General features: G+C 45.3%; 1 protein-coding gene across 1 annotated transcript; it reads left to right on the forward strand.

Annotated features, from left to right (window-relative positions):
- Window positions 1–34: 34 nt before the first annotated feature.
- Window positions 35–26,121, forward strand: POFUT1 (protein O-fucosyltransferase 1). The gene is given in 7 exon segments (NM_001077357.1): window positions 35–167; window positions 1,999–2,120; window positions 7,201–7,383; window positions 8,957–9,069; window positions 20,330–20,522; window positions 22,299–22,541; window positions 25,933–26,121. Coding segments are annotated over 7 exon segments (1,176 nt in total).

The following is a 26,121-nucleotide window of genomic DNA, read 5'->3' on the forward strand; positions in this document are numbered from 1 at the left end:
TCGCACCACCGCGCGCTCGGGCCCCCGAGCCGTCATGGGCGCCGCCGCGTGGGCTTCGTCGCCCCTGCCGCTGCGTGTGTCTCTCCTGCTGCTGAGTCTGCCGCTCCCGGGGCTGCCCGTGGGCTCCTGGGACCCGGCCGGTTACCTGCTCTACTGCCCATGCATGGGTAAGGCCTCCCGAGTCCTCTGCTCAAATGGGGAAACTGAGGCCCAGAGAGGCGAAGGCCCTCTTCCGAGGTGCCCAGAGATGCCTTGACATGTCCACGAGAGAACCCCAGCGTGGGGGCATGGCCTGCTGCTCGCCTCTCTGCCCCAGTTCCGACGGCCCTGAGGGGCCTCTGCGTCCAACCTTCCATTTGGCAGATGAGGAAACTGAGGCCAGGAGAGGTTATGCGTCTTGTGAAAGGTTTAAGCCAGCCCAGAGTTCAGTAAATGGAATTAGTGGGGCAGGACTTGATATCATTGACTCCACGTTGGCTCTGGACGATTCTTTCATCGTTCAACAAATATTTGTAGGATCCCTACTCTGTGCCCAGCCCTGTTTAATGTTCTGGGGATACAGCAGTGGTAAGACAGAAAACGCCATGCCCTTGGAGAACCTTCATCATCGCTGGGAAAGAAAGACGATAAAAGATAAGCATTAAAAAAAAAAAAAAAAGTAATTATACATAGTATCTTAGAGGAGGACGAACGCTATTGAAAAATGAAACAGAGAAGAGTTAGGGAGACTCTAAAAGCGACAATTTAAATGGGGTGGTGGATTGTCATCGTAAAAGGCCTTCCTTCTTAAAACCCTCCAGACTCCAGGCCCTGGCGATTTGGCCCTCTGCCCATCATTACCACCAGTCCTTTCTCCCCATGTCCCTGAGCTGCAGCCACTCATATTCCCTCTCCTCCTCACACATACTCAGGTCCTGACACCTGTGCTTTTCCCACTGACCGGAACACCTTCTTCTTCACTTCTGCCAAATGAACTCCTTCCGTTTCTTAGGTCTCAGCTTAAATGTCACCAGAAAGGACTTTGATGACCTCAACACAAATAACCTCCATCTTATTGTTCTCCATCACCAAACTTTTCCCATTTCTTCCTTGAAATTATCAGAATTTACCACAATACACTTATTTTACGTGTTTAATGTCTCTAGCTGGACTGTGAGTGCCTCAAAGGCAGAGACCTTATCCTTCTTGTTGAATCCTGTATTCCAGCACGAAGCAGAGAACCTCGCACAGTGCAGCCTCTCAGTATTTGTTGAATGAATGAATGGACGTCATGCTGAGGATAACGAAAAGTATCAGACAGGGCCCTTGCACCCAAGGTATTCACAGGCTGAAGAAACAGGGAAGTAGGAAAGGACATTTGAGGAAAAATAAAAAACCATAAATAGCTCCAATCCAAGGTGGGAGGCAGAGGAGGGGATTGAGTATAGCAGAGGGTTGGTGAAAGGATCCCAGTGAATGAGGCATTGGAAGGATGCCTGGGTGGCTCCGTGGTTGAGCATCTGCCTTTGGCTCAGGGCATAATCCCAGTCCTGATTGAGTCCCACATTGGGCTCCCTGTGAGGGGCCTGCTTCTCCCTATGTCTGTATCTCTGCCTCTCTGTGTCTCTCATAAATAAATAAATAAAATCTTAAAAAAAAAAAAAAAGAATGAGGCATTGGAGTTGGCCCTTCATACACAGATGAGTGAAGATAAAGGTGGAAGGGTCCTCCTGGATGAGAGAACAACAGGAGCAAAGGCATAGGGTCCAGGTGGGAAATGTAGAGCATGTCTGGGAAAAAGCAAGGAACCTGGAGCACCTGAGGCAGAAGGGTAGGTAGGATCTGAGGGCCTTGAGTGTCAGACCCACAAGTCCAGATTTGATCCAATGCTGCCAGCTCCCCTGGCTCTCTTTGGTGTCCTGACCCTCCCCTACCCTTGGCCCTGTATCCTTTCTGAATCCTGGATGCCCCATGCCCTCAATGCCCCAGGCCTCACCTCAACCACCATATACCATCCAGGGCGCTTCGGGAACCAGGCTGATCACTTCTTGGGCTCCCTGGCTTTTGCAAAGCTGTTGAACCGCACCTTGGCTGTACCCCCTTGGATCGAGTACCAGCATCACAGGCCTCCCTTCACCAATGTGAGTACCTCCCACTGGCCTTAGCCCTTATCCAGCCTATGCCAATTCTGCTTACCTCCTCTTGACCCCACGTCCTTCTCTGGGCTTTTCCTGCTCCTCTGAGCCTTCCCCACTCCCCATCCCAAACTGTCTTCCCTGCTAACTGGCTAACACTTATCCAGTGCCTTCTGTCTGCCAGACACTGCTCTGAGCGCTACTTGAGGACTAGCTCTATTATTCCTCATCACATTCCTATGAGGAAGTGGGTTTCAAGAAGTCAGATAACTTGCTCAAGGTCACGAAGCTTGTGAGGAGTAGAGCTGGAACTCAAGTCCATGTCTGTTGGAGGCGATCTGAACCTAAAGCTCCATTTCCACCCCTGTCTGTCCCACCCTCTCTTCATCCCATTAGTCAAAGGGTGATGGATACTGTTGTCAGTTTGAAGGAGAAACTGAGCTATGAGTTAGTTAATACTGTGTTCAAGGTCACAAACTCAGCCAGTCTGGCTCCAGAACTGTCTCACCCCATCATGGTCATACTCAACATCTTCTAATTCCTTGTTTTTCTTTGTGTCTTCTCCTGATCGTCTGTCTTTGCTCACACTGTATCCCCAGGGGCCTGGCAGTAGGAACTGAATTAATCTATTGAATTGACTTTATCTTTTTGTTTGTTTGTTATTTATTGTCGTTGGGAATTTATTTATATATTTTACTTTTTTTTTTTTTACTATTTTATTTAAATTCAACTTGCCAATGTATAGTATAACACCCAGTGCTCATCTGATCAAGTGCCCTTCTTAGTACCCATCGCCCAGTTACCCCATGTTCCCACCTTCCTCCTCCCCTTATGAATTGACTTAAAAAATTTTTAATAAACCTTAAAGAACTATGTTTGTATGTACAAAACACTGTATTTCATTCTTATAACCTTTTCTCTGAATAGGTTTTATTATTATTATTATTATTTTTAGATTTTATTTATTTATTCATGAAAGACAGAGAGAGGCAGAGACACAGACAGAGGGAGAAGCAGGCTCCCCGGAGGGAGTTTGATGCAGGACTCCATCCCAGGACCCTGGGATCACGCCCTGAGCTGAAGGCAGACACTCAACTGCTGAGTCACCTAAGTGTCCTTATTTTAATTATAATAATTATTATTATTTTTGCATGCCTGTATTTAGAGAGGTTTTTATCAGTTAGAGGTCAAAAGTAAGAGGACTTGAGATCAGAGTTTGGCTTTGTCACTGACTAGCCATGTAACCTGGACAGAGTACTTGACCTTTTTGTGCCTCAGTTTTCTCATCTTTAAAAGAGGCAGGTAGTAACTATGTAACCATAATGAGTTAGCGATTGTAGCATGCCTCATTGTATGCCCCTCTCTTAGAATCAGCAGTTCATCAATGCAAAGTACAAAGGACATAGGAAGTCCTCAGTAACTGGGAACCACTGATGGACTGATTTTTTGCACTCACCGTTAGAATTGAGTCATTGTCCGTTTGTCTCCCTCTGCCTTGTTTTTTTGTTTGTTTGTTTGTTTATTTTTGTTTATTAAGAGAGAGAAGCAGGCTCCATGCAAGGAGCCTGATGTGGGACTCGATCCTGGGACTCCAGGATCACACCCTGGGCTGAAGGCAGGCACTCAACTGCTGAGCCACCCAGGCATCCCCCTCTGCCTGTTTTCTTTCTCTTACCTTGCCTTCTCAGCCAAGAATCTTTCTGAGTCTCTACTTCTTTCTTTCTATGGATTACTCAACCTGTCCCAATTAGGCTCCCCTTCCCCATTGGGACTGTTCTCACAGTGGTCACCAGGGACCTCAGAATTGCCAAATCTAGGGGCATTTTCTTAGTCTTCCAGCTATCCTCCTGGTGGCACTTGGGCCTGTGAACCTCTCCTTCCTGAACATCTCTATTCTCATATTTTCTAAAACACAGCCTGCTCCTGCTTTAGTCCTCACCTCTCAACATTTTCCTCTTTGTGCTGTATCAGGGATTTCTCTCTACCCACTGTTGAAATGTTGGTGTGTCTTGGGGTACTTAGGTGGCTCAGTCAGTTAAGCTTCTGACTCTTGATTTCAGCTCAGATCATGATTTCAGGGTTGTGAGATTGAGCCGTGTCAGGCTCTGCACTAGACATGGAGCCTGCTTAAGACTCTCTTTCTCCCTCTCTTTCCGTCCTTCCACCCACCCCCCCGCCGTCGCCCGCTCCCACACATGCTCTCTCTCTCAAAAAAAAAAAATAAATAAAAATAAAAATAATAAATGTTGATGTGTCTCCTCTTTCTGTTTGCTTATTAGTTATGTGACCTCAGATGAGTTATCTAGATTCTGTCTGCCTGGGTTTCTTTATAAGTAAACTGGAGGTGGTTGTATTCCTACCTCTTAGAATTAGATGAGCAAGTCCATGAAATGTGATGAGTATAGCACCTGGCACTAAGTCAGCACTCAGTAAATATTTAGTGCTATTATTACCATCATTTGCTTTGCTCTAAATTTCTGTTCAGTCTTATGGCTTTCACTATTCTCCACATACCTCCTAATTTTATCTGTGGCCCAGACTCTCTCCTGATCATAAACCTGTGTTTCTAATTCTTAAGCCCTTGAGTGTACTTGGATATCCTGGGGACACCTCAAATTCACAAAGACAGAGCTGAACTTGGCATCTTTCCCTCTCAAACCTGTGTCACCTCTTATATTCCCAGCTGTAGTTTATGTTACCTCCACATACCTGGATACCAAGCCAGGAATCTAGAAGTCATCCTAATGCCTGCCTCCTTTTACCCTGTACTCCGCTTTACTTCTCCTAAGCTGTCCGTGCCCTCCATCTTCACTTGGACTTAACGCTTAAGAATACATGGTGAGGGGCTCCTGGGTGGCTCAGTGGTTGAGCATCTGCCTTCAGCTCAGGGCATGATCCCAGGGTCCTGGGATTGAGTCCTTCATTGGGCTCCCACAGGGAGTCTGCTTCTCCCTCTGCCTGTGTCTCTGCCTCTCTCTCTGTGTCTCTCATGAATAAGTAAATAAAATCTTAAAATAAAAAGTACATGTTGAGTAAGTACTTGAACAAACAAAAGGCCCATGGCAGTAGCCTCCTTATTCTTCTTCCTCAACTAATCTTACCATCCATTCGTATTCTCCTCTACCACCAGAGTGATCTTTCTAAAAGGCATATCTCTTATCATTTCTGTTTAAAATACTTCAGTAAGGGGCACCTGGGTGGCACAATCAGCTAAGCATCCTACTCTTGGTTTCAGCTCAGGTTGTCTCAGGGTCGTGAGATTGAGCCCTGAGTCATGCTCTGTGCTCAACAAAGAGTCTGCTTGAGATTCTCCCTCTCCCTCTGCTTCTCCCCATCATGTTGTCTCTCTTTCTAAAAAGTAAATAAATCTTTTAAAAAAATAAATGAAATCCTGCAGCAAGACCTAGTTGTTAATAGTTAAGTATCCCAAATCTGTTCATTGGGGTGCCAGTGGCTCATGAAGGAAGGGTGCAGTGGTTAAATTACTTTGGGAAATTATATTCTCAATTCCCCATCCTGCAAAATTGGAGATTCAAAATACACATTAGCGTACTGAAGAAGTCCTGTAGTGAAGACATCAGCTCAACATGGCATTTCCCAGGTCTGTTTATCTCTGGTGCCTTTTGATTGCAGAACTCTATCCCCCTGAACTAGTAGAACATGCTTGGGAACCCTGATCTATAGGATAAAGTCTAAATTTTTATTCCATGGTATTCTAAGAAAATTTTTTTAATCCAGAAAAATACAGAGATTAGTACAGTCATCATCTGTGTACCCACTGCTAGAAGGGATCATCATTAACGTTTTCTCTTTGCTTAATTTTTCTTATTTTAAAGAAATACTAGAGATGAAGTTGTTTTTGTTTTTTGGGCTTTTTTTTTTTTTTTTTAGAGATGAAGTTGTTAAAAGATAAAGTCTCACATGGTTCCCCAGGCTAGTCCCACTCCCTCCTTCCAGCCCCAGAGGCAGCCACTATCGTGGATGTAATGACTTCGGAGCAGCTCCTTCTGAGGTTTTTCTTGTACTTCTGTTGTGGCAGTGAGCATCCCTATACCCATCTCATGGTGTAAAGTGGAAGAGCTTCTCTAGGGAAAATACACAGAGGTGGAAGGAACATTTTATTTTTTAAAAATATTTTATCTATTTATTCATGAGAGAGAGAGAGAGGCAGAGACACAGGCAGAGGGAGAAGCAGGCTCCATGGAGGGAGTCCGATGCGGGACTCAATCCCGGGTCCCCAGGATCATACCCCAGGCCGAAGGCGTCCCTAAACCACGGAGCCACCCCAGCTGCCATGGAAGGAACATTTTAAATTCTAGTAGTTGCTGCAAGATTGCATTCTAAAGTGGTTGTTCCAGAACAAACACTTCAACTACCACCCATGTACAGCAGCCCTTGCTTCCCCACATCTTTTCCAACAATTAAAGTTAAGCTTTTAAATCTTTGCTGGTCTAATGAGTGAGAAGTCATCTTGTAATTGTAACTTGCTTTTTTTCTAATTATTAGTTTGTACATCTTTTGAGTGTATTGGCTATGTGAATTTTCTTTCTTTTTTTTTTTTTTTTTAAAGATTTTATTTATTTATTCATGATAGTCACAGAGAGAGAGAGAGAGGCAGAGACACAGGCAGAGGGAGAAGCAGGCTCCATGCACCGGGAGCCCGACGTGGGATTCAATCCCGGGTCTCCAGGATCGCGCCCTGGGCCAAAGGCAGGCGCCAAACCGCTGCGCCACCCAGGGATCCCGGCTATGTGAATTTTCTTTGCTGTGTGTTGTTTGCTTCTATCCTTTGCTCACATTTTTCCCTTATATCTTTTTTTTTCATGTAGATCAGCAAGCATTTTTTTTTTAACACAAAAGATGTTACTAAAAAAAAAAGGTGTTACTATTTCTTCATTAGTTGGCAGATAAATTCTCCTAGCCTTTTTCTGTTCTAGTTTTGGTATCTTTTTCCAAAAGTTTTCCATTGGCTTATAGTCTGAACTGTCTGCGTCTTCGAGTGTATGGTTTTGATGAATGTCTTTAAATTAGCCACTAGGATACTGAAGAGGGACCTCTGCCTCTCCTTTTGTACCTTTTCCTGTAGCTCCATGTGTCCTACCAGAAGTACTTCAAGCTGGAGCCCCTCCAGGCCTACCATCGGGTTATCAGCCTAGAGGACTTCATGGAGAAGCTGGCACCCACTCACTGGCCCCCCGAGAGGCGAGTGGCATACTGCTTTGAAGTGGCAGCCCAGCGAAGCCCTGATAAGAAGACATGCCCCATGAAGGTGGGTCTGGGGACCCTTTCTGCCTGTTCCATATCCTCTAGACCCCTGAGACACTATGATAGCAATATATGGGAAAAGGCACTAGAAGGGCTTAGAGTAGAAAGATGGAGATTTAAGACCCATTTCTGACATTTGTCAGCAGTGTCACTTTGGGCAGAAGACCTTGATTCCTCTGAGCCTTTATTTCTACCTGCAAAATAAAGACACCAATCCCTGCTCTGTCTCACTCATAAATATCAAAAGGACTAGGTCCAAGAGTGCTTATAATCTGTAAAGTGCTACATCAATAACAATACCATACTTTTTTTTTTCAGATGAGTAGAAGTGGGGGTGGGGTGGGGGTGGGGGCAGAGGGTGAGGTAGGAGAGAGGGAATCTTAAGGAGGCTCCACTAGCCTGATGACAGGAAGCTTGATCTCACAATCCTGAGATCATGACCTGAGCTGAAATCAAAGAGTTATACACCTAACCAACTGAACCACCCAGGTGCCCCAAATAATAACTAATACTTCAATGGCACTTACTATATGCCAGGTACCATACTAAGAGATTTACACATATTAACCCACTTAATTTTCAAATCGTTCCATGAGGGAAGTACTAATAATATCCCCATTTAAAAAAATATTTTATTTATTTATTTGAGAGAGAGAATTGGAGCAGGAGAGGGGTGGAGAGGCAGAGGGAGAGGGAGAAGCAGACTTCTCCACAGAGCTCTGCTCTTCGCTGCACAGAGCAGGGAGCCTGACATGGGCCTTGATTCCAGGACTCTGGGATCAAGAGACAAATCTAAGATGGACGCCCAACCAACTGAGCCACCCAGGTGCCGCTTAATATCCACGTTCTATAGAGAGGATACTGAGTACAACACAGAGAGGTTCAGTATTTTGCCCAAGGTCACATAGCAAATAAGCTAGGATTCAACCCTAGGTAATTTGATTCTATTGTCTATTTTCTTAACTTATATATTTTTCTGCCTGAGGCAGGTAAATAAGAAGCTGTCATATTTTACCAGGAGAAATCTGTAATTTTCTAGCACTTTGGGAATAAAATAATCCCCAGGATGTCTTTCAGTGCTAAAGTCAATGAAAGGTGGTTGGAGGAGCCATGAAATTTGAGAAAGGAGGCTGGGCTTATAGTCTGAACGTTGCCTTCATTTGATGTGTGACCTTGGGCAAGTGTCTTACCCTATCTGGGCCCTGGTTTCCATCTTCAAAATAAGGGCATTGTGTTAGCTTGTCTTGAAAGTCTCTGGAAGCTCCAGTCCAAGATCCAAAGCCCAAATCCAAGGTCTGCTTCCTTCCTCTATCCCCACCAGTGCTGCAGGGTCAGTGGGATGTGGTATGTCAGTGAGAAAGACTCCTTTAGACACTGTGGTGAACATCTGCTGGAAACCAGAAGGAGGCCAAGCTGCACTCCTCAGTCCCCAGCCCAGGATTTACAAAGTGACATTCTTTGAGGTGTTTCAACCCAAGTTTAGTCAACCAGGGGTCCCCCACTCACAGTTTCTAGGCCCCATCCCCAGAGGTCACTCCCACCTTCTCAGTAAGTCTTTGATCACTCTCTTTCTGCAGGAAGGAAATCCCTTTGGCCCATTTTGGGATCAGTTTCATGTGAGTTTCAACAAGTCCGAGCTTTTTTCAGGCATTTCCTTCAGTGCCTCCTACAAAGACCAATGGATTCAGAGGTACTTGGAGGGGACAGTGTTGCTGGGTTTAGGGGAGGTGCATGGGGCCCCTGAGCGTGCAGCACCATCCTGGCCCTCTCCCCCTCTACCACACCCTGATGTATGAGACCAAAGGTGCAGCCATTCTGTCTGTTGAACTTGGGATCCTGTGTGATCTCTTCCCATCTCAGCACCTGACGCGGTGGGACATTGACCTGCCACAAGGTTGAGCAAGAGTTTATCAGCCGATAAAGGATGTCATAAAAAGAATATTGTGCAGTCACATGGGTCTCAATTTCCTCCTCGAGGCGTGAGAATCACTCCCCTGTTACCTTCCTCTTCACAGGGTGAAAATTGGAAGCTGCTTCTAGAGAAAAGCAACTTTAGGTGCAGCCTGAGAAATGATGTCATCCTGATAATAATTGGCTGTGCTTTATTAATTGTGCTCCAGTAGGCCCTATTAAAAAAAATAGGTTAGCAGGGCACAGGCACAAGCTGTGAAATATTTATAGAGCGTCTGTCATGTATGAGACATAGTACTCAAAGGCCAGAGGTGATATATAAAAATAAGGAAGACCCAGCCATAGCCTTCAGGGAGCCACAGGCTAGTTATAATGATGCTAACAAACAGAGAGCGCTTGCCTTGATGCTATAGCATGGCGAGAAGGAATGTGGGCTTGAAAGTTTGACTCGGGTTCGGGGCTGTGAAGAACATATGAATTTGTACATGGTCACCGCACTTGGCATCCTGGAGACCAAGGATAACTTGATGTAGAGAAAGGAATCTACGCTCAGGGTCAGACAGACCTGGGCCTCAGACTCAGCCCTGCCTCTTTCTCGGGTGACTCGGAGCAGCCTCTCCAGCTGTCTGGCCTGAATCTCCTTGTGGTTTAATGGAAGAAGCCCTGTGGTATCTGCCTCCTAGGGCATAGAGCACATGGCTCATAGTAGGGGGCCAACCAATGTTAGCTGTTAATACTATTCACATTCACATGCTTTATTTCATACAAAACTTAGAGAAGCTTCATGAAGTGGGCATTATGATTGATTTCCATCCGATAAGGAAACCGTTCAAGGAGGTAAGATAACTTGCCAAGGGTAACCCAGCTGTTGAGAGGGCAGCTACAGTCCAAATGTAACTCTAATAGGTAATAAGGCTACCATTTATTTAGTGCCTTCTGTGTACCAAACACTGTTCTAAGTTTTCATTTCACCGCCTAAGTCTTCTAAGGTGATAACTCATTTGATCTTTCCACAAGTCTGTGCAACAGAAGTTACTGTCTTCTGTGTTTACACATAGGGAAATTGAAGCAGAGAGGAGTGAAGTCACTTGCCCAAGGTCACACAGCTTGAAGTGGCAAAGGAGGGATTTGAACCTAGACAGTCTGATTCCAGAGCACCCATTCTTAATCACCGTTGAGAATAGCTGTGCCTGTAACAGCTGCCAATTTCCACCTGGGACTTCTAAGCTCATTCAGGAGCTACTGAGGATACTTAGTCATGACAGGTTCTATTCCCCTCCCTCGTGGTTGATCTCAGAGCATTCCCATTTGATCACCTCCTTGGTTCTCCTTATTCAGTTCTGAATGACCTGGAGCTTTTTGCCTGAAGGTAGATCTGTTCTCAAAGGATGGAGATTTTTCTCCTATTGACAAAATGCCAGGAAAAACAAAAATGAAACCAGCTCTAAAAGTAGTTCTAAAAGCAAATTCCAGACAGCCAAAAATATCACACAATCCTAGTTAGAAGAGAAGGTGCAATGCTGCATGGAAGCGCCAGTTAGGAAATGTCGCTCAAACACTTGTTCAGTGCCCGCACTGCCCTGTTTGAGTTCATTGTGTTGTAGGAGTTGCATGAGGGCTTGGGAACCTTTGTACCTTACAGCCGAATTTTGGGGAAAGGAAGATGATTGGGGAAGATGAGATCCTGGAGACAGTTTCAGAGTTAGAGCCACCTGGATTGCTGCCTTCCTTCACTTCTTCCTTCTACACATTTAAGAAGTACCTCCTGGAGTGTCAAGTACTGGTCTGGACCCTGGGAATACAGGCAAGAGTAAGGCCAATAAGGTCCCTAACCTTTACGGAGCTGAGTCTAATGGGAGAGATACTGTGAATAAGTTTTTATATCAGATAATTCTAGAAGATACAGTGCTATGAAGGACATAAACAGGTGATGTGTGATTTTTTTTTTAAAGATTTTATTCATTTATTCATGGGCGACACAGAGAGAGAGAGAGAGAGAGAGAGAGAGGCAGAGACACAGGCAGAGGGAGAAGCAAGCTCCATGCAGGGAGCCCGGCATGGGACTCAATCTGGGGACTCCCTGGGCCGAAGGTAGACGCCCAACCCCTGAGCCACCCAGGTGTCCTGGTGATGTGTGATTGGAGGGCTGAAACCATGTCTCAGTCAGCTCAGGCTGCTGTAAGAAAATAGCACAGAGCGGGAGTGAGGGGGGTGACGCTAAAACTATAGTGTTTATTTCTCATGGCTCTGGAGGCTGGGAAGTCCAAGATCAGGGTGCCAGCATGGTTGGGTTGTGGTGATCTTTGCTTACAGCATTTTTTGCTGTGTCCTCACATGTTGGAAGAGAGAGCAGGCTCACTTATGAGGCACTAAGCTCAACACGGGGGCTCTGCCCTGATGACTTCAGCTAAACTTAGTGCCTCCCCAATGCCATACCTCCTAATATCACATTAGGGATTGGGACCTCAGCTATGAAAGGGGTGGGGACAGAGGGCAGGACATCAACATCCAGTCCACGAGAGACCTGAAGAGAAGGAGCCATGCATGGAAAAAGCTGGAGGGAAAGGTAGTCTTCATGGCAAGGACGTAGAGCACAGAGGCTCTGAGGCAGGAACAGGCATGCTTGCAGGTGGAGGGGAAGACAGAAGGCCAGTGTGGCTGATGTGGAGTGAATGAGGAGGGGAACAGAGGACTGTTCCATTGTCGGTTGCTGCAAATAAACCATTCCAAAACTTTGCTGCTCCCCAGCAGTGGGTAATTATTTTCCAGAGCTCTGTGGGTTGACTGGGCTTAGTGAGGCAGTTCTTCTGGTTTTTGGTTTTCCATTTTCTTTCTAGAATCCCAGCTGTACAAAGTTTCAATCCATGTTAATTTCTTGGTATAGCGGATCCCTGGGTGGCTCGGCGGTTTAGCGCCTGCCTTTGGCCCAGGGCGTGATCCTGGAGTCCCGGGATCGAGTCCCATGTCGGGCTCCCAGCATGGAGCCTGCTTCTCCCTCCTCCTGTGTCTCTGCCTCTCTCTGTGTGTCTCTCATGAGTAAATAAAATCTTTAAAAAAAAAAAATTTCTTGGTATAAATATCCTTTAGAATACCACCATGGATTTGGTGGGAGATTTTAAAGTGTTTTTTTTTTTTTTTAAGATTTTTATTTATTTATTCATGAGGGATACAGATAGGCAGAGACATAGGCAGAGGGAGAAACAGGCTTGTTGCAGGGAGCCCAATGTGGGACTCGATCCCAGAACTCTGGGATCATGCCCTGAGCTAGAGGCAGACACTCAACACTGAGCCACCCAGGCGTCCCAGATTTTTAAGTTTTAAATAAAAGAATTACATTTACCCATAATCCACCCTTCCTTCAAAAAGCACTCTTAGCAGCTTGGTATATATACTTCCTTCCTCCAGGTACTTGTACATACCTATGTACCTGTAGAGATTATCTTAAAATGAAACTACTGTGTGTAGTTTGTAATCGAGTATTACTTAACTGTCTTTTCTGAGGAGTAATTGATACCAGGTTAGTAAATATTGCTAGTAGGATCAGTTTTAAATATAAACAAATATGAAACTTCAAAAAATGGTTACTGGGGTATTTATGTATATTTGTGCCAATGGAGTGTGTGTGTGTATGATTTATTTCTTTACCTTTGTAACCACTTTTTAAAGTGTACAATTCAGTAGCATTAAGTACAGTGACATGTTGTGTGCTATGACCACCCCTGTCCATCTCCAGAACTTTTTTGTCACTCTAGACAGAACCTCTGTACCCATTAAACAACTACTCTCCATTCTTCCACACATCCCTGTCCCATTTCTCTATTCAACTTTTCTATCTCTGAATTTGCGTATCATGGGTCTCATGTAAGTAGAATTATATGATACTAGTCTTTTTGTGTCTGGTGTATTTCACTTAGTGTAGTATCTTCAGGTCTTGTCCATGTTCTATTTATCACAATCTATCTTAGTCCTTGTAAAGCTGAATTGTTCATTATATGCATAGACCACATTTTGTTTATCTATTCCTCTGTTGACGGACATTTGGGTTAGCTGGGTGCTTCTTGCTTTTGGTCTCATATGGTTGCAGTCAGCTGTCAGCTGAGGTTGGAGTCTGAAAGCTCGACTGAGCTATGTGTCCAAGAGGGCTCATTCATAGCTAGCCGTAATACTGGCTGTCATCTGAGAGCTCAGCTGAGGCAGTTGGTTGGTGCGAGTACACTTGACCTCTCCATGTGGTTTGTACTCCTGGCAGCATATCAGCCAAGTTCTGAGAGGGTATAACCAGGGAATGTTTCAGCCTGGGCCTGGTGACTGGGACAGTATCACTTCTGCTACATGCTGTTGGGAGGGGACATTGAGCCCATCTAGTGAGAGGAGGTTTGAAGAATTAATCTGCCATACAGGTGAGGAGATTGGAGAAGTGAGTTTAAACATTTTCTAAAGTAGCAGACGCTTGCTGTAGAAAGTTGTCCTCTGGGGGCAGAGGTATGGGTATAAGGAGAATGGCATTGGAAAGCATCAAGCTCTTGCCCAGCTCACCGTGTGACTAGGTAGATTGCTTCTCTTCTCTGGCCAATGTTCCATCTGTAAAATGAAGAGGATGAGCAAGGTCTGTGACTTCCACACTATTCCTTAGAGTTCTTGAGAAGGGCCTGTAGTGCCGTGGGGCTGGCAGGGCAGGGTGAACTTAGAGGGACTCGGATCCCTTTCCCCACCATCTTTAACCAGTAATCCTCTTGTATATCCACTAAAAGTTTGGATGGCCACAGGTCTAGGGATAGCAGGCTTTTTTTTTTTTTTTTTAAAGTTTAATTTTTATTTATGATAGTCACAGAGAGAGAGAGAGAGGCGCAGAGACACAGGCAGAGGGAGAAGCAGGCTCCATGCACCAGGAGCCCGATGTGGGACTCGATCCCGGGTCTCCAGGATCGCACCCTGGGCCAAAGGCAGGCGCCAAACCGCTGCGCCACCCAGGGATCCCGGGATAGCAGGCTTAATTTAAGCTACATGTTACAGAAAACCCCAAATAGCAGCAGATTAACAAGATAGAATTGTATTGTTTTCTTAAGTAAGAGAAATACTGGGATATCCAACCCACCGCTGGATGGCAGCTCCGTTGTGTTGTCAGGACTCAGGCTCCCATCTCTGCCCAGCATCCCAGCGCTTTTATCCTCCGTGTCCTCTCACAGGGCTGATGAAGCTTTAGCCATAGCAACCTTGCCCCAGGCAGACTGGAAGAAAAAAAAAAGGGCAAAAGGGGGCCACAGCCTCACCTTTTTAAGGAACCTTTCTAGAAGTCCCATATAAACTTCTTGTATCTCATTGGCCAGTTCTTGGACACATGGCCATCTCTTAGCTGCAAGAAATACAGAGAAACCTATTTACAATCTCACATTTACCATGTGTCCAGCTAATTCTAGGAGAAGGGGATAAGAGATATTTCTTCCCTACTAGGGAATTTCTCAGAATCCTTCTATCTCTGCTGCTTCTGAGTCTGTGAATACCCTGGCAGAGGTTTAATTCAGCAGATATTTATCACACATCAAATGTTGAAGGACCATCAACCATCATGCTGAACCATTTTCATGGCATGAGAGTAACAGGTGTATGGAGTTCTTTTTTTTTTTTTTTTTTTTTTTTTTGGTGTATGGAGTTCTTAGGAAATTAGGAAATTCTATCACCATAACCATCATCATTGTCCTCTGGCTTGAAACCCACTGCAACTTTTTAGAAATTTAATTTAATGTGTTAGAGATTTGGCCACATTGATCATGTCAGCTTCTCTTGAAGTTTTCCGTTTTGCACAAGTAAACACAGCAGTGCTGCAGTGGGCATGTCCCTTTCTTCACACCCAACCCAAACACCTCCCAACCGTCCAAGACCAGCTGCCACTCCCAATCCTTAGCTCCTATGGGAGGGCTCCCTGTCCTGCTTCTCCTTTGCTGCCTTATGCACACTGATATGCTCAGCAACCATCTTCCCCACTCAACCATCAGCACTTATTGTTACCATGCTCCCAGGCTGAGCCTTCCTCAGAGACCATACACAGGCGATACGTAATTGGCAGGGCTGGGACCAGACTGAGACCTGAAGGATGAGGAGCCATCCCTGAAAAGAGTGGAAGAGAGAGAGGTAGTCCTTCATGACAGGGACATTGAGAGTAAAGCCCTGCCTCATTCATAGTCCTCCAGCCTTTGCACTCAGCATGGTGTTCACCTGCTATCTCATATAGATACTCTGGATGTTGTGCATAGAGAAACCAGCTGGGTGGGAGATCTCAGTAGTGTAGGGGTGGTGGGGAAGAACACCAGAGGTTCACTGCACCCAGCAACAATAACATGTGCCTTTTTTAGCTGGATGGTGACCAGGGTCAGATGGAATTGGTCAAGTTTTCTTTCCAAACAAGACCCTTCGTACTCCCTTTCATTCCAAACAACTCTCTCTTCTTTCATTGGGAGTAAATGAGCATATCAGTCTGTGCCTCTTGATGCTCATCAGGTCAGAGCTGATGTCCCAGTGGGGCAGCCATGTGCCAATCCAGATCTAGGGAGATGGGAAGGACATTCCAAATCTAGAATTCACCAAAGGCCTACAGGTTCTCTCCAAGAGGTCAAAGAGTGCACAGTTCCTGATTTATCCTAGTGTTCCACCCCCCGGGAGATTAGAAACTCTGGCTTTCCATTTGAAATCTTTTAAGGTGACATCGGAAAGGAGTTTGGCTGAGGGCCTGATGGTAGTAGATGTTCCTCTAACATCTGACAATCTGGCCTGGTCTTTCTGGTAAGACCCCTGAATCCTTCTCATTCCCTCAATCATGTATTGCTTGTACCCATTGTGTGTTGAGGCCCATGCTAGGGGCTAGAGATCAGAAACATAAAGTACAGACTCATTTTTTGAGGGGCTCATTGATGGCAGTAGAGTCGCTGGGAGTGAGGTACATTGCTATGAATACAGGTTCTCTGGGCAGCCCCGGTGGCTCAGCGGTTTATCGCCGCCTTCAGCCCAGGGCGTGATTCTGAAGTCCCGGGATCGTGTCCCACGTCAGGCTCCCTGTATGGAGCCTGCTTCTCCCTCTGCCTGTGTCTCTGCCGATCTCTCTGTGTCTCTCATGAATGAACAAAATCTTTTTAAAAATTTTTTTAAAAATTAAAAAAAAAAAAAAAAGGAATACAGGTTCTGGAGCAGATAACCTAGATTTAAACCCCAACCCCACCAATTCCTAGTTGCATGATTGGGCATGTTATTTAATCTTTCTGTGCTTTGATTTCTTGATCTGTAAAAGGAGAATAACAATAGTGCTTACATCACAGGGCCCTTGTGAGAACCAAATAAGTTCATACATGTAAAGCAAGTGGAATGTTGCCTGTCACATAATAAGGTTAGATAAATGATTCACATACATGTATATGTAAGATTATTATAATGAAATATAGTGTTATATAGAGACAGGATGTCAATGAACACTTGCTTATTGCTTCCTTGACACAGCCCTGGACCACTGTGTGTGGGAATTGTGGTAAGTAGAATTGCCAAGGCCCCTACCCTCATGTGCTGACAGTTGAGTGGGGAAGACGGTTGCCAAGCACAGTGTGCAGAAAGCAGCAAAGGAGAAGCAGAACAGAGAGCCCTCCCGTAGGAGGAGCTGAGGATTGGGAGTGGCAGCTGGTCTTGGACGGTTGGGAGGTGTTTGGGTTGGGTGTGAAGAAAGGGACATGCCCACTGCAGCACTGCTGTGTTAACTTGTGCAAAACAAAACTTCAAGAGAAGCTCACACTATCAACGTGGCCAAATCTCTTAACACATTAAGTTGAATTTCTAAAAAGTTGCAATGGATTTCATGTCATAGGACAACATGACATGATGGTGACAGTCAGAATTTCTTTTTTTTTTCTTTTTTTTTTTTAAAGATTTTATTTATTTATTCACGAGAGACACAGAGAAAGAGAGAGGCAGAGACACAGGCAGAGGGAGAAGCAGGCTCCATGCAGGGAGCCTGATGTGGGACTCGATCCCAGGACTCCAGGATCGTGCCCTGGGCCAAAGGCAGGTGCTGAACTGCTGAGCTACCCAGGGATCCTCCAGTCAGAATTTCTTAAGAGCTTTCTAAGTGCCCAGTACTGTTCTAAATACTTTGCTTATATTAATCCATTTAATCTTCTCAAGAGCCCTGTGAGTTAGGAGCTATTATTAGCTCTATTATACAGATAAGGGAACTGATGCACAGAATGGGTAAGTCACTTGCCCAAGTTAGTAGGTGGCATAGTCAACATTAGCACAAGGCTGTCTGGCTTGACAGCCTGTGCCTTTACCATTACACTGTGAGAAAAACACACAGAATAATACCTTTTTGTACAAACAGTAAAAGTGTAGTCATGCATAAAGCCACAGTATCTTCTGGGAAGAGGAAGTAAAGGAAGGAAAGATGATAGGATAGACCTTTTATTTTGGTGTCTCTTTTTTTAAAAATCTGAAACAAAGCGAAGTATTAATATCTGCTAATTTGGGTCACATGTATGAGGATTGTAAGATTATTTTCTGTATTTTCCTGTATGCTTTGAACTATTTAATAACTTTTTTAAAGATCTTATTTATTTATTCATGAGAGACACGGGGAGAGAGGCAGAGGCAGAGGGAAAAGCAGGCTCCTCAAGGGGAGCCCGATGTGAGACTGACTCCATCTCAGGACTCCGAGACCATGCCCTGAGCCAAAGGTAGATACTCAATCACTGAGCCACCCAAGTATCCCACTATTTAATAACTTTTAATTGAAGATTTTGTTGAGGTAATTGTAGATTCACATGTTGCAAGAAATAACAAAGAAAGTAAAAAGGAAGGGAGGGAGGGAGGGAGGGAAGGAAGGAAGGAAGGAAGGAAGGAAGGAAGGAAGGAAGGAAGGAAAGAAGGAAAGAGACAGAGAGAGAAAGGAAGAGGTCCCAGATACTCTTTACCCAGTTTTGCCTATTGCTGGCATTTTGCAAGACTGCAGTACAGTATCACAACCAGGATGTTGACATTGATACAATCCACCCAACTTATTCAGATTTTCCTAGTTTACTTGTACTCACTTCTGTATGTGCACGTGAGTGTGTGTAGTTAGGTCTGTTCAGTTTTATACATATGTAGGTCTGTGTATCCACCACTTCAGTCAAAATAACCAAACAGTTCTAACTTCACAAGGATCTTTTGTGACCAGTATATAACTACACGCGTGTGCCTAAACATGCACATGCACACACATACATGGGCAAGGACACCCTAGCCCCTGACAACCACTAATCTCTTCTCCACTTCTGTTCCCCATTATGTCATTTCAAAAATGTTATATAAATGAAATCAGGGGTGCCTGAGTGGCTCAGTCGGTTAAGTGTTTGCCTTCGGCTCAGGGCATGACCCCAGGGTCTTGGGATCAAACCCCACTTGGGCTCCCTGCTTCTTGAGGAGCCTGCTTCTTCCTCTGCCTCTGCTACTCCCCCTGCTTGTGCTCTCTCTCTCTGTCAAATAAATAAATCTTTTTTAAAAATAATAAAATATAAATAAATTTGTTTAAAAATAAATAGGGCAGCCCAGGTGGCTCAGCGGTTTAGTGCTGCCTTTGGCCCAGGGCATGGTCCTGGAGACCCGGGATCGAGTCCCACATCAGGCTCCCTGCATGGAGCCTGCTTCTCTCTCTGCCTGTGTCTCTGAGCCTCTCTCTCTCTGTCTCTCATGAATAAATAAATAATGAAAATCTTTTAAAAATAAAAATAAGTAAATAAATGCAATCAGACAGTATATAGGATTGAGGGTTTGGCTTCTCTCACTCTGCATAATTCCGATGAGATCCATCCCACATTGTTGCCTGTCTCAGTACTTTGTTTGTTGGCATTTCTGTGTCAGATTCCATGGTAGGATGCACCACAGTTTGGTTAACTAACTATTCACTTCTTGGATGTTAGAGTAGTTTCCAGTTCAGGGCTATTATGAATAAAGCTTCTATGAACATTTGTATACTGGTTCATGTGTGAATATAGGTTTTCATTTCTTTGGGATAAATACCCAAGAATACAATTGCTGGGGCATATCATAACTGCATTCTAGTTTTAGTGAAACTGTCAAACCATTTTCCAGAGTGGCTATGCCTATTTTATAATTTTAAGAGAAGGTTTTTTTTGGCTGACAGAGAGAAGGCAGTCCAGTCCAGGTATGCAAGAAGCATACAGAGCTCTGGAGCTTGAAAGTGCATTCAAGTTGATGGAACCATCAAGATGTTTGGCTTGCTAGGACAGACTCTGGATTTAGCTGAAGAGGAAGAAGCATAGGTTCGTTCCTTACTCGTTCAGTCAACAGATATTCACTGAGCTCTTACATGTGCCAGACACTGTCTTAGGCACATGGAGGCACTGCCTTCAGAAGTCTGTGTTTAGCAGAAAAGACAGGGTGAAATAATTACAAAACGTAGTGTACAAGGAGGAAGGAGAGCCGTTGGAAGGGTATGATGGGCATCTGCAGATGGCAGGTGCTTTTCATGAGGGCAGGGACCATGCCTGTCTTGTTCTTCCCTGGGCCTTAGCAGTCAACAAATACGTGTTAAATGTCGAGTGAATGTTCTTACCCAGTATACACATTGCCTGTGAGCATGACCTGTCCACAGTCCTCTGTAAAGCTGCTGCATGTCCCAGTTCTGCCATGTGGGTAAAAGGGCAGAGGTGCGGTCCAGACACCCCACCCTGGAGTGAATTACCACACCACAGATTGGAAGCCAGCATGACATACAAAAGGTTGGAATGCCCTACTGTAAATTTTTAATTGTTAAACAAGCAAAGAGGATTGTAAATTCCGTGCGGCGGGACAGTATTGTATATTGTGCCTGTTGTCACCCGCCGCAGTTCCTTATCAGCCTGTTGGGGTTTCACAGCCTCTCGTGCTTCTTGCATATTAGAGGGGCCCCTTTCTGCAGGGTCTCTGGGGTATGGTGCAACACCATCCTTTGTCCTGTGGGGGCAGCGTCCAGGCTGTCTGTGTGTCCTCTGTCATGACCTTTCCTTGTTCTGTCTCATGCCTAGATTTTCTCCAAAGGAACATCCAGTGCTGGCCCTGCCGGGAGCCCCCGCCCAGTTCCCCGTCCTGGAGGAGCACAGACCACTCCAGAAGTATGTGGTATGGTCAGATGAGATGGTGAGGACGGGAGAGGCCCACATTCTCACCCACCTCATCCGGCCGTACGTGGGCATTCACCTGCGCATTGGCTCTGACTGGGTAATTTTTCCCTTCCTTTCATGGCCAGCATGTCCCTGATTAGGGCCCATGCCTATGGGTATTAAACATTAAACACTGAACCCACTGCACAGAATCCCAGCCAGAGTAGAGAAGTTTCACTCAGCCAAGTCCACAGGGCAGTGTTCCATAATCCTGCCATAGACACATCAGAAATATGGCTCCAGATGCTTGCTTGCCAGCCCTCAATTCTAACAATGGCCACTTTTGTCCTTATTTTGCAGATGGATAAATAAAATCAAGCTAGACTCCAAGTTAGGCAACAAGCCAGAGAAAGACCCACAGCCCAGGAGTCCTGTGGTCCAGCTCAGTGTTCAGCCAGTAGACTCTTTGTTGAAAAACAGGCTCTGGAGATTGGGTGGGGCTCCCAAGAAATGAAGATGTCATCTTCCAAATTTGGAGGCCACTTAAATGTGCAAAAACTTCATCAGATTATCTTCTGTATGAAAATAATAAGGGAAATGTAGACAGTCTCTTTAATTTACATAAGATATGTGTATGTCTGTATGTTAGAAATGCTCATTGCTAAAGACTTGAAAAATATTGCAAAGCATAGAAATTAGATCAGAATTCACTCAGAGTTGTTCAAGGAAGTACAGTTGACCCTTGAATAACATGGGTTTAAACTGCATGGGCCTGCATACATGCTGATGTTTTACAGTGCAGGGGTGTACATGGGTTTTCTTTTCCTAATGACTTTCTTGTTTCTAGCTTTCTTTATTGTAAGAATACAATATGTGATGGATATAATATATAAAATATGCATTCATTGACTGTTTATGTTATCAATAAGGCTTTGAATCTGCAACAGGCTATTAGAAGTTAATTTTTGGGGAAGTCAAAATTATATGCAGGTTTTTTTACTGCGGTGGGGGGGTGGCCCCTATGCCCTGTGTTGTTTAAGGGTCACCTGAAGTCACACATTTATGCACTTGACTCTCTTCCTGCCCTCCTTTCATAAAGAAAAGAAACCAGGCTCAGAATATCTTGGCCCAGAATAGAGTGGTTTCAGCCAATCCTTTAAGAAACAATTTTCATCTATACATACTTAGAACATAAAAAGATATAAGATGTTATATTTTTATAGAGCAAGCATAACACTAAACCAAACTCAGATAAAGTCAATTCAGAGGAATAGAGCTCATTCTCACAAACATAGATGCACATACCCTAAGTAGAATATCAGCAAGTAAACTCCAGTAATGTATTAAAGAGCGTACAAGTAAACTTTATCCCAAGAATGCAATGAAATTCACTATATTAGCACCCAAAGAGGAAAAATCATATAATCATCTTAATAGAGGCCAAGAAAGCATTTGATAATAGTCAATACTCATTCATAATTTAAAAAAAAAAAAAACACCTCTTAACCAACAGGGAATAGAAGGGACCCACCTTAACTTGATAAAGGCTATCTCTCCGAAACCCACAGCAAACATGTACTTCATGGGAGCTAACAGAAGTTTTCCCACTGAAGTCAGAGATCAGATAAGGCTGCCCATTATCACCACCATGGTTCAGAATTCTACTGGAAGTCCCAGATAATACAAAGACTAAGAAAAAAATATTTTGTAGAAAGCCAATATGCCACTACACAGAAACAACTATTACTCTTTTGATACATTTTCCCCTTTCCGCAGTTCCTTTTTTAAAAAACACAGTTGAGCTTCTGTATAGCCTTTATCCACTTAGTGGCTCTTGCTTCTGGGTTCCTGGGCCGGCTGCTGTCTTTAACCCTGTCCCCTGACAACCCTGCAGAAGAACGCCTGTGCCATGCTGAAGGACGGGACTGCAGGCTCCCACTTCATGGCCTCCCCACAGTGTGTGGGCTACAGCCGCAGTACGGCGGCCCCCCTCACCATGACTATGTGCCTCCCCGACCTGAAGGAAATCAGACGGGCCGTGAAGCTCTGGGTGGAAGCACTGAATGCCCAGTCGGTCTACATCGCCACGGATTCCGAGAGTTATGTGCCTGAGATCCAAGAGCTCTTCAAAGGGAAGGTGTGTATGGTCCCAGTGGGGGTGTGGGAAAGGGAATCAAAGGGAGCTCCAGGGTGGTCCCACTGCTTCCTCTGCATGCTTCATGTCCTCCCTACACTTAGACACCCACTTCTGCTCCAGTGCCTATCCTTTCCTCAAAGCCCGACCCAGGGCAGCCTCAGTGGCGCAGCGGTTTAGCGCTGCCTGCAGCCTAGGGTGTGATCCTGGAGACCCGGGATCGGGATCGAGTCCCACATCAGGCTCTCTGCATGGTGCCTGATTCTCCCTCTGCCTGTGTCTCTGCCTCTCCCTCTCCCTCTCTGTGTCTCTATGAATAAATAAGTAAATAATCTTTAAAAATAAATTTTAAAAAATTAAAAAAACAAAAAAAAAAACAAAGCCCGACCCAGACACCTTGGCACATCCTCTCCTGGTTTCCCTGCACTCTTATAGCTGTTGTGTCCCTACTGGAGCTATCACAGCAGTTTATCACATCTGCTCTTGAGGCCCTGTCTAGCCTGCATGGGGCTGGAAATACGGCCCACTTCCTAAGAGTTATGCCTCCTTAACAGTAGAGTCCAAGGGTAACTCATTGTTCTGTCCCTCGGCATCTGGGGGCCTTGCCATCACCAACATCTAGGACAGTGCCTAACACAGTAGATGCTCAGTAACTGTTGAATAAGGATGTGAAGAGTGGGTCCTTGGGAGAAATCTGGTAGAGCAGAGAGATTAACGGCCTGGACTCTGGAACCAGAGAACCTAGGCACTACTCACTGTACAGTTTTGTGCAAGTTACTTGAGCTCACTGTGCTTCCGTTTCCTCTTCTGTAAAACGGGCCTGAGAGTAGTCCTATCTCACTAGGTGGTTGTGAAGGTGAGATATAAAAAAAACTAAAACAGATCCAGTACAAAACAAGTCCTCGATAATGTTAGCAGTCACTGATAGTAGGAGTAGGTGGTTGATGAATAAAGGGAAGGCTCTTTTGTGCTTAGTAAACACTTAAGGAAATGGTGAAGAGTAAATATTCAGCATGTGACTAAAGAGTGGATGTGATTGGTGCTGTGTCAGGGAAGGATAGGTATTAAGTAAGTATGTATCAATGAAATGATTAAATTAATAATAAGCGTTCAGCAAGTTTTTTTAAAAAAGATTTTATTTATTTATTCATGAGAGACACAGAGAGAAAGGCAGAGACACAGGCAGAGGGAGAAGCAGGCTCCCTGCAGAGGAGCCTGATACGGGACTCGATCCCAGGACCCTGGGATCACAACCTGAAACAAAGGCTGACACTCAACCACTGAGCCACCCAGGTGCCCCTCAGTAAGATATTTGTGGAATGGATGAAAGTCCTAAATGCTTATACAGACCTTAAAAGATTTGCTTTCTAGTAGGGAGAACCCTGGGCTTTATGTGAGGGGCCCCCTTCTCACTTTTACCCCAGACATGGGCTGGAAGCCCTGACTTGTAGAGAAGGTGCTAAAACAGTGCATCCTGGCCTTCCTCCCACCCACCCACTTTATAGAAGACCATCAGCGCTGGGAGACCTCAGGGCTCCTCTAACCCATCCCCTGCCTTTTATAGCTGAGGAAACTAAAGTCCCAAGAAGGGATAGGATTTACCCAAGAGGTCTCAGAGCTAATTATAGTGGGCATGACACAGAGTGGGTAAGTTTCAGAGCGTGGGTGGAATTGCTTGGGGATTTTGGCCATGATTAAACTAGTATTATTTCTTTGCTACCATCCACATAGCAAGATGATGATTTTTGTTACATCAGAAATCTCTGTGTGACAGCAAAGCACTTTCAGCCCCAGCTCTGCCCACACCCATACCTCTGTACCCAGTTGAAGCATTTGGAGAGTCCCAGGGAGTTTTTTCATGAGTTTTTAGAGTCAATATATTTGTTATGCCTGGAGCTTCTTGCCCTTCTCTGTTTCCTGTTCCTGTGCCACTACCCTTGGCCTCAGTCCCTTTCTCCATGGGTTCAGAACCCACCCTTGCTCCTCATTTAAGCTGGGTGCCCCCTGCTAAGCTGGGGACACTGATGAATAAGATGTGGTCCTGCCCTCCAAGGCACCCAGTCTAGACTCAGGACAAGAGACTTTGCACAAAACTCTAATAGATGCTACACAAAAGGCCCAGGAGCTTGAGTGGGGCAGGGACTCATTCATTCACTTGCCCAGTCAACAGATATTTATTGAGGCAGGCCCCAGCCAGCAGTAACCAGAAGACTGCGAAAGTCTCAACCCCATCAGGTGCAGGAGACAGATACTAATCAAAGTAGAAACTACAAACTGCGATGTCTGCTCCAAAGTAAAGGAACATGGTTCTGTGAGAGTATAGAGCAGAGGGACGCCTGGGTGGCTTGGTGGTTTAGCACTTGCCTTTGGCTGAGTCCCACATCGGGCTCCCTGCATGGAGCCTGCTTCTCTCTCTCCCTATATTTCTGCCTCTCTCTGTGTCTCTCATGAATAAATAAAATCTTAAAAAAGAGAGAGAGAGAGAGAGAGCAAGCATACAGCAGAGGACTCTGGCCTAGACCGGGGTCTGCAGAGGTGAGACTGGAGCTGCAGAGTGAAGTTTAAGTAAGAATTAACCAGACAAAAAAGATGAGCACCATGAACAGAGAGAAAATGCATACAAAGGTCCTGAGGCAGAAGGGAACCTGGTGGGTAGTGGCTGGAGCTCAAGGGGGAGATGGAGGGAGATAGGAGAGGTGGAGAGGTGGCTTGAACAGAGCTTTCTTTGTAGGCCCAATTCAAGATTTGTCATCTTTATCTGAAGAGCAGTAGGGCACCATTTAAGAGTGTTCAACTTGGGGTGGAGGGAGGGACAGAAAAAGTTTTCCCAGCTGTTCTGCTCTGTGGTAAGGGGACACATGAGGAGGCAAGAGGTTGTGGTGCCTGGGCCTAGGAAGTGTTAATCCACCAAGAGAAGGGTTCACTTTTAGGAAATACCTCAGGGATAAATCGAATAGGACTTAGGGCTCAGAGGCATCCAGGCAGCAGAACAGGGTGGGTGGGGTACTATTTGGCCAGATTACAGTTTGATGGGGAGAGCCATATCCTGCCAGACTAGGGCTTCATGAGAAAGGTGGAATTTGAACTGAGCCTTGAAATGTACAGGAAAAAGGCAGTCCAGGCAGAGGGAACCACACTAGTGAAGGCATAGAGGGCGAATGATGGTGTGTTTGGAGGGATGTTCTATGTCGGGGTGTGCCGAGACAGCCACTGGGCAACACTGCTGTTAGAACGCCTGACCCCAGGTCTTAATCTTCTCTGCCCACCTTTTGTGTCTGTCACTTCCTCGAGAATGGGGGAGGAAGGCTGGGGGTATAGCTTCAGGCCTTGGCCAAACTGGGTCCCCTTGGCCTTCAGCCACCCTGGTAAAAATGTTCTGCCCATCTTCCTACAGGTGAAGGTGGTGAGCCTGAAGCCTGATGTGGCCCAGATCGACCTGTACATCCTTGGCCAAGCTGACCACTTTATTGGCAACTGTGTCTCCTCCTTTACTGCCTTTGTGAAGCGGGAACGGGACCTCCAGGGAAGGTTGTCCTCTTTCTTCGGCATGGACAAACCCCCTCAGCTGCGGGATGAGTTCTGA

This window comes from Canis lupus, chromosome 24 (assembly GCF_011100685.1).
Source record: "Canis lupus familiaris isolate Mischka breed German Shepherd chromosome 24, alternate assembly UU_Cfam_GSD_1.0, whole genome shotgun sequence".
NCBI classification, from domain to species: Eukaryota; Metazoa; Chordata; class Mammalia; order Carnivora; family Canidae; genus Canis; species Canis lupus.